Source organism: Chinchilla lanigera, unplaced genomic scaffold (genome assembly GCF_000276665.1).
Source record: "Chinchilla lanigera isolate Chin_1 unplaced genomic scaffold, ChiLan1.0 scaffold00008, whole genome shotgun sequence".
Lineage (NCBI taxonomy): Eukaryota > Metazoa > Chordata > Mammalia > Rodentia > Chinchillidae > Chinchilla > Chinchilla lanigera.
Window position 1 is genome coordinate 8,369,454 of NW_004955409.1, and position 8,035 is coordinate 8,377,488.

The 8,035-nt window shown below is 45.7% G+C and overlaps 2 protein-coding genes and 1 long non-coding RNA gene across 5 annotated transcripts in view; 1 reads left to right on the forward strand and 2 right to left on the reverse strand.

The window, feature by feature from the left end:
- The window catches only part of LOC102025550 (chromosome unknown open reading frame, human C15orf43), an 18,892-nt gene extending 16,769 nt beyond the window's left edge, over positions 1-2,123 (reverse strand). For both annotated transcript variants that reach the window (XM_005376747.2, XM_013510475.1), the window contains exons 1-3: positions 2,013-2,123; positions 1,848-1,929; positions 902-1,041 (exon numbers count right to left, since the gene is read on the reverse strand). In XM_005376747.2, the coding sequence (XP_005376804.1) occupies positions 902-1,041; positions 1,848-1,929; positions 2,013-2,076 (286 nt within the window). In that variant the 5' untranslated portion in view covers positions 2,077-2,123. The remainder of the gene's footprint in view (positions 1-901; positions 1,042-1,847; positions 1,930-2,012) is intronic.
- The window catches only part of LOC102025326, a 20,092-nt gene continuing 13,910 nt past the window's right edge, over positions 1,854-8,035 (forward strand). For both annotated transcript variants that reach the window (XR_259758.2, XR_001232688.1), the window contains exons 1-2: positions 1,854-1,950; positions 2,148-2,267. This is a non-coding gene — a long non-coding RNA (uncharacterized LOC102025326). The remainder of the gene's footprint in view (positions 1,951-2,147; positions 2,268-8,035) is intronic.
- Positions 6,996-8,035, reverse strand: part of Trim69 (tripartite motif containing 69) — an 18,203-nt gene continuing 17,163 nt past the window's right edge. The window contains exon 7 of the mRNA XM_005376746.2: positions 6,996-7,592. Coding sequence (XP_005376803.1) covers positions 7,051-7,592 — 542 coding nt within the window. The 3' untranslated portion in view covers positions 6,996-7,050. The remainder of the gene's footprint in view (positions 7,593-8,035) is intronic.

Consider the following 8,035-nt stretch of genomic DNA (forward strand, 5'->3'; position numbering starts at 1 on the left):
AGAACTTTATTTTGCCCTTTCAACTTCATAGGGTTGTGAAAAAATGTGAATATACTTCTAGAAGTCTTAAGAAAATTACAAACTGGGCAAACTGGTGCATGCCTGTAACCCCAGCACTCTGGGAGGTTGAGGCAAGAGGATGGCAAGTTCAAACTCAGCCTAAGCAACTTAAGACACTCAGCAAAACTTGTCTCAAAATAAAAACAATAAAGGGGATGGACATATAGCTCAGAGCAAAGACCCTGGATTCAATCTCAAGTACTGCCAAAACCAACTTTTTTTTTTCTTTTCTTTTTTTTGCCTTTTTGAGACAGTGTTTCACTGTGCAGCTCAGGCTGGCCTTAAACTCAGTTCGGAGCCCAGCAGGCCTCGAACTCACAGTGATCCTCCTGCCTCAGCCTCCCAAGTGCTGGGATTACAGATATGCACCACCACACCCGGCCCAAAACCAACCTTTAAAGAAAAATTCAGAAAAGTAATGAAGAGACTCCAAACTAACAAAGACTATATCAGATGCTCTCCATGTCATGCATTGTATCATTTTATCCCCAAAACAACACGGAAAAAGTTTAATAACTTGCTAAAGATGGAAAACGAGTAAGCACTGGGTCCTAGCTGGGGCACACTTGGAGGGAAAGATCTGCATCTGTTTTAACCATGGATTCCCTAGTCCTGGGTTGGAACCTGCCCTACAGGAGGAGCTCAGTGACCGTGAATAACTAAACCAGGATATGCACGCAAGGCAAATTAATGCCAAGGCCAAGGTCCTCCCACTTGTATTAAATGACGCAAAGCTCAACCTTTTCTGACTGAGAACAAAAGAGCAAAAGTGAATTTGTCTGCCTAAAGGAGGATTAGCTGGGTTCGGCACACAGGTGTGGGCTGAATGATCGTTGCTAACCTTTTTGCAGGCAAGCAGGAGGCAGAATGAAATGACCTAAAGCCACTGAGGTTTTTATTTCAGCATTAGCTACTGCAGAGAGATAGTAGGCATGAAAAACTGTAGCGTTATCTTCTATGTAATCAAGGCTCTGATAAATTCTAGGAGAAAGAAAGGAAATTTCAGGTCATGAGATAAACAAGAACATACTCAGTCTTTTGAAGGGAAGAATAGTGCTCGCTCCAGCAGCACATATGCTAACACTGAAAGGAAGAACAAATGACTGGAAGTAGGGAACGCTTATATTACAGGATATACTTATGATGGGGCCTAAGTCTAGGCAAGTCTCAGTTTTAGAGGCTTGGTAAATTATTATATACATTGAGAAATTTGACCTAAAACTGGACATCAACTGTGTATTAAAAACCAGCAGCCTATGAGGTTTATTCATGGTCATAGTTATAAGAGGAAGCATGGCCGGGCATGGTGGCACACGCCTGTAATCCCAGCACTGGGGAGGCTGAGGCAGGACGATGGGTGCAAGTTCGAGACCAGCCTGGGCTACAAAGTGAGCTCAAGGCCAGCCTGAACTGCACAGTGAGACCTTGTCTAAAAAAGACACACACACACACACACACACACACACACACACACAAGGAAGGTAAGGCGACAGCCGAGGCGGATGCTAATGAAGGCGCTACTAGGCTGGTGGCTGGGGGTCTTCAGGGTGCCAGGGGGCGGGGCAGGGCCAGCCGGAAACACTCAGGCGGATGGGGCAGACCGCGAGGACGGGGGAAAGCATGCGAGACGCGGGGCGGCCGACAGAAAGGCGCAGGGGCGCGCGTCGCCCGTCTGCGCTGCGAACGTGCTTCCCGCCTCGCTCCACCCTAAGGATCTGTGCGTGGCCGGCAGCGTCCTCCTCCGGTCCGGCTCCTGTCGGCGCAAGCGCGGCCGCGACTTCCGGTACCTCTGCGTGTCGGGGTGCGAGGCGTCACAGCTGAACAGGAAGTCGGCGACGGCCGGGTCACTGACCGTCCCTCCCTCCGCCACTGCGGAGGCAAAAGCACAGGGTGAGCCCCTCAGGCACCCTGGCAGCTTCCCCACCTCTCGAGGCCCTTCTGCCGCTTCCTACCCCAGAACTGTCTCAGGTCCTGGCCGACACTGCCACAGAACCACCCGCGCTGCCCGCGAAACATGGCGCCGCCTGGCCTGGGAAGACCGGAAGTAGTGGCCTGCGCCCAGATCACTGATTGGTCCGTGTTTCCAGGTCTAGCTCATTGATTGGTTAAGAGCCAAAGGCGGGAGAGGCCTTAGGCCAACAGAAGAGGCGTGGTCGCTATTGCACAGAACTGACGTGCGACGTTGTAGGAAGAGGTCGCTCAGACTGGTATTTTTTTGTTTTTGTTTTTGTTTTATTTTTTTGTGGGTTTTTTTGTCTTTTTGAGGCAAGGTCTTGCTGTGCAGTTCAGGCTGGCCTTGAGCTCACCTTGTACCCTAGGCTGATCTCGAACTGGAAACCATCCTCCTGCCTCAGCCTCCCGAGCGCTGGGCTTACAGGCCTGCGCCACCACGCCCGGCCTCGTGTGAGCATTTAAAGTTACTGTGCAATGTTGTACAGCCACAGGAGCCAGTCCTGAGGCATCAAGTAGTATTTTGAAGTAAATCTAATTATCATTTCATCTATAAAATTTCACTTTGAATCTCCAAAAGATGATGACTTTTTTTTTTTTTTTTTTTTTTTTTTTTTTTGAGACAGGGTCTCACTATGCAGTTCAGGCTGGCCTTGAGCTCCCTTTGTAGCCCAGGCTGGTGTTGAACTCACAACTATCCTCCTGACTCAGCCTCCTGAATGCTGGGATTATAGGCAGAGCACCTTTTTATGTATGCATTTACTTTTTTCTCTTCCTGCCCCTCCTCCCCTTCTTCTGCCTCTCTGTTTCTCCTCCTCCTTGATTTTGTGAAACAGGATCAGTAATGTAGTTCAAACTGGCCTTGACCTCACTATGTAGTCCAGGCTGGCCTGGAATGCATAATCCTCCTGCCTCAGCCTCTTGTGTGCTGGAAGTACAGTCATACACCACCATATATGCCTTATTTTTTGAGACAGAGTTTCACTATGCGGTTCAGACTGGCCTTAAACTCACTTTGTAGTTCATTCAGGCCTCGAAGTGATCCTCCTGCCTCAGCCTCCCGAGTGCTGGGATTACAGGTATGAATCACCACACCCTGCTCCACTATACAGGGTTTTGTCCCTTCATTTTGTTTCCTAGTCTCATCTGAGGTTTGACAGTTTTTTCTATCAGTTTCAGCTCTATATAAAGTCTATTTTTCTTGATACCGAATTGCTATTCTTCTAGTTTCTTGAAGTAGTTTGATTTTTATCCTTTGTTTTTCTAATATGTACCTATAAGTCTATAAATTTCCTTTTAAACTGTGTGCTACAGGTTATTTTCCTTTGGTGTTATGGGGAGTTGAACCTAGGGCCTCCACATGGTAGGCAAGTGCTCTACCACTTAGCTACAACCCAGTCCCCTACAACTTTTTGAGATGTTAGTTCTTATTTCTCAGTTCAAAGTGTTTTCAGATTTCCAGTATGAATTTTTTTGACTCGTGATATTTGAAATACTTTTATATTTCCAAATACATACAATTTGCTGGTTATCTTATTCAGTCTTTGTTTAAATGTATTAAACAAAGAATATGATCTGGTTGGAATGCTTTAGAATTGGACATTTTTGTTTATAACTGGTCAGTTTATCATCAGTGTCCTATGTATGTTGAAAAAGAATGTTGGGAAGTTGCTGGATGTTCTGGGGTTTTGAATACACTGTTACACAGATGCTCTTTGGGCTTGTTAATCATTTGGTTAAATATGTTGACTGATTCTCCACCCATTACTGACAAAGCCATGTAGAAATTTTGCACTTTAAGTATGGATTTATTAATTTCTTTATGTGTGTCTGTTAAGTTTTTCCTTATATATTTTGAAGTTTTGGGTTTTTTTTGGTACTGGGAATCAAACTCAGAACCTTGCGCTTGCCAGGCAGGCACTTGTGCCACTGAGCTATTTTCCCGGCCCTATATTTTGAAATTATGTTGTTAGGTATATGTAAATGTACACTTGTTATCACTGTATAGTTGACTGAATTCCTAAGGATTTAAAAAATATGAAAGGTAAAACTTTAAAACATGTAGAGCATAAGAGAATATCTTTCTGGCCTCAGAGTAAGAAAAAATGTTTTCTTTTTTGGGGGGGGATAGAGTCTCACTATGTAATTCAAGCTGGTCTTGAACTCACTATGGAGCCCAGGGTAGCCTCAAACTCATGGTGATCCTCCTGCCTCAGCCTCCCAAGTGCTGGAATGACAGGCATGTACCACCACACCTGTCTAGGAAAAAAATTTTTAAAACAAGGCACAAATATTAATCATGAGAGAAAAGATATGTAAATATGGCTGCATTAGTCATCTCTTAATCAAATTACCAAAATTATAGTGAACACACAAATCACAAAGTGGGCTAAGATACCTGCAACACAAATAACAAACAAGTATTATGCATGTTTTGATTACCACTCAGGATCTGTTTCCAGCAGGTAAGTCACATATTAGTGCTTTAAACTTCATACTTGTTACAGCTTGCATCTAGATGTCCTCTCAAAGCCTCATGCACTCATAAGTGGGTCTTTTAAGAACTGGCTGGATCTAAGATGTGTGAATGTGGGTTAAGTGGGTCATACTGGGATTAAGGGTATGGATACCAGAAGCCCCAACCTGGGTGTGGGTGGCACCAATTAATAGGCTTGTAGCCTGGACGGAATACAAAGGAACAGAAAAAAAGACAGGTTTGCTGTTGTTGCTTGCTGCGCTGCCTCACCATGAATAGTTTCTCTTCTGTGATGTCCCTCCACCATGGACCAAAACCTGTACAAACTGTGGGCTAAAATAAACCTTTCCTCCTTTAACTCTGGGTGTTGGGTATTTTGTCTCAGCCACCAGAAAAGTAGCTAAGATAGCACTCAGCAGAGAGGTTTATGCCTTCAGCTATATTCTGAGTTCTGTTTAGAGGCACTGTGCAAATTATTCAACACAGAATAACCAGTTATCTGGGAAAACAAATGTGAGTCATCTATGTTAAGACAAATGCTGGAGGGCTGAAGTCATGTGTTGGAGAAAGAATTAAGGTAGACACCCACAGAGAGCACACATAAATGTGTGGACATCTGTGGGGTCATTATGCCCCTGATTGTGTGCATAAAGCATTTCTTTTTCTTTTCTTTTTTGGTACTGGGAATCAAACTCAGAACCTCGCGCTGGCCAGGCAGGCACTGTGCTGCTGAGCTGTATCTTTTTTTTTTTTTTTGTCTTTTTGAGACAGGGTCTCGCTATGTAGTTCAGGCTGGTCTTGAGCTCACTTTGTAGCCCAGGCTAGTCTCGAACTCACAATGATCCTCCTGCCTCAGCCTCCCAAGTGCTGGGATTACAGGCATGCGCCACCATGCCCAGCCTATGCTGAGCTATATCACTGGCCAGCATTTCTTTTCTTTCCCTTTTTATAAAAACAGTACTTTTTTGTGTGTGTGATCTTTTTGAGACAGGGTCTCACTATGAGGTCCAGGCTGGCCCTGAGCTCACTTTGTAGCCCAGGCTGGTCTCGAACTCACAAAGATCCTCCTGCCTCAGCCTCCTGAGTGCTGGGATTACAGGAGTGCGCCACCACACTGGGTGTACTTGAAATTTTTTACACTGAGCCTAAAAACCCACCATGAGCAATATTTACTTATGGGCAGGGAATATAGCTCAGTGGCACAGTGCCTGCCTGAGTTCAATTCTTGGTACTCGCCCCAAAAAAGAAATATTTACTTATTAAATATGAGATGTACATTAGCTAGTAATAATGTCCATTCAATTTTATTGGTTTTGTTGGTTATTTTTTGTCTTTTTTTTTGAGATAGGGTCTTGGTATGTGCAATGCAATTCAGGCTGGCCTTGACTTCACTTTGTAGCCCAGGCTGGTCTTGAACTCTCAAAGATCCTCCTGCCTCAGCCTCCTAAGTGCTGGGATTACAGGCTGTGCCACCACACCTGACTAATTTGATAATTTAGCACTCTGGTTATGTAAGGGGATACCTGGTTCTTAGATACTCGATCATGTATTTAAGAATATGGGTTATAATGCTGGTACCTTAATCCGAAGTGGTTCAGCAAGAATAATGAGAGTGATTACACATCAGAGGATGGAGACCAAAAGCACGTGGCAGAGTGTTAGTAACTGGAAAGTCACGGGAGCGGGTGGTCATACAAATGTAGGACTCTTGTAAGTTTGAATTTTTCTTCTTTCTTCCCCTTTTTCTTTTGTGATATTGGGGATTAAATCCAGAGCCTTACACATGCCAGGCAGACACTCTACCAGTGAGCTACATTCTAAGCCCTAAGTTTTCATTATTTTTAAAACAAAAAGATTTCTTTAAAAAAGCCCTGTTTCTGCCAGGTGTTTTGGTGCACACCTGTAATCCCAGCACTTGGAATGCTGAGGCAGGAGGCTCCTTGGAGTTTGAGGCCAGCCTGGCCTACAAATGAGCTCAAGGCCAGCCAGAACTGCATAGCGAGATCCTGTCTCAAAAAGACAAAAAAAAAGGTAATTACATAGGAAGGAGAGTGCTCATGAAGCAGGGCATGGTGGTGCACAGCTGTGATCCCTGCGCTCTGGGAACCTGAGGCAACGATGAGCACAGCCTGGACTACTTAGTGACTTAGTGAGCCCCTGTCTGAAAGTAAAAGCTAAAAAAGGGCTGGGCCTGTAGCTCAGTGTGCAAGCCCTGGATTCACATTCCAGTGCACGCGCGCACACACACATACATGGGTGCACGTACAAAAATCAGTCTAATTAGAATGATTACCCTGGAAAAATAACGGTGCCATGGTAGTTTCCGGGCACATTCGGAAAGGTCTTCCAGGCACCCCAAACTCAAGTCGGCTTAGGTAACAATGGCCTGACGGTCCCTCTCCTGAGAGGGCTCCCGTGAAATCCGTGGAGGCCGCAGAGAGTGGGATTCCACGTACGAGTGCTGGTATTCTGAGGTTCCCTGCGCACCGATAACCCACGGAGACTGGGAAACGATTCCAATACTTCTTTAATAACACCGTGAATGCACACAACAGGGTGAGCTCTCACTGTGGGTGCAGGATCCGCAGCGGCTCTTTGTTCTCCCCGCCGTCGTTAAGGCAGGGGCAGAAGTAGGGATAAAGTTTCTCTGTGAAAGTGCTGTGGAAGGTGTAAATGTGGCTCATGGTGTTCGCACTGTAGAAGGACACCTGCCCGCCCTCGTAGTCCAGGTAAATGCCCACCTTGGTGAGGTTGTGCGTCAGCGGCAGACTGCAAGAAGGCAAATCCAGAGCCTTTAGGTCGGTTTGGTTCCTGAGTCTCAGGAGCCAGAACCCTCGCTCGGGAGTCAGAGGACAGTTGCCCTTCCGGATGATGGACTCCCTGGCCACACCCACTGTCCACTTCGTCTTCTTGGCTACTTCCACTTCCCAGTACCACTTTCCAGATGTGAAGCCTTTGGAGCCTAGCACCGCCACGCTCGAATCGAACCTCTCCGCATCGTTGGGCATGAGCTGCTTCACGTCACCATGCCACACGCTGGTCCGGTCTTTGGAGAGCACTAGATTTGGGTGAGCTGTTTTAGGGTCCAGAGTTAACGGACAGAGACCTAGTGGGAAGATAAGAGAAAGCAGGGCATGGGAGGGAGGGACATTGAGTGCGGGCTCCCATGGGAGACACCGTTTTTCTAGACCAGTGCTTTGTCTCCACACGCACACGCAGCCTTAGATACACTTCAGGCACTCTCTACAGACTTTACTGCTTAGGTATCTGTGTTTCTACTCTCAGACATTTTTATATTTAGGGCAGAAATCAAGCTTTACAGTCAAGTGATTTATGTCTACTAAAGGAAACAATACACATGTAAATCTGTACTAATACAAAAAGAAGTACCAATGGAGTAAGAATTAGATAAGGTTGTCGTACCAATTCTTTCTAAAGGAAAATAAGTATTTTCTTGTGATAGAATATGGGTGAGATGTATTTCTAGCTGGGCGTGGTGATGCATGCCTGTAATCCCAGCACTCAAGAGGCTGAGGCAGGAGGATCATT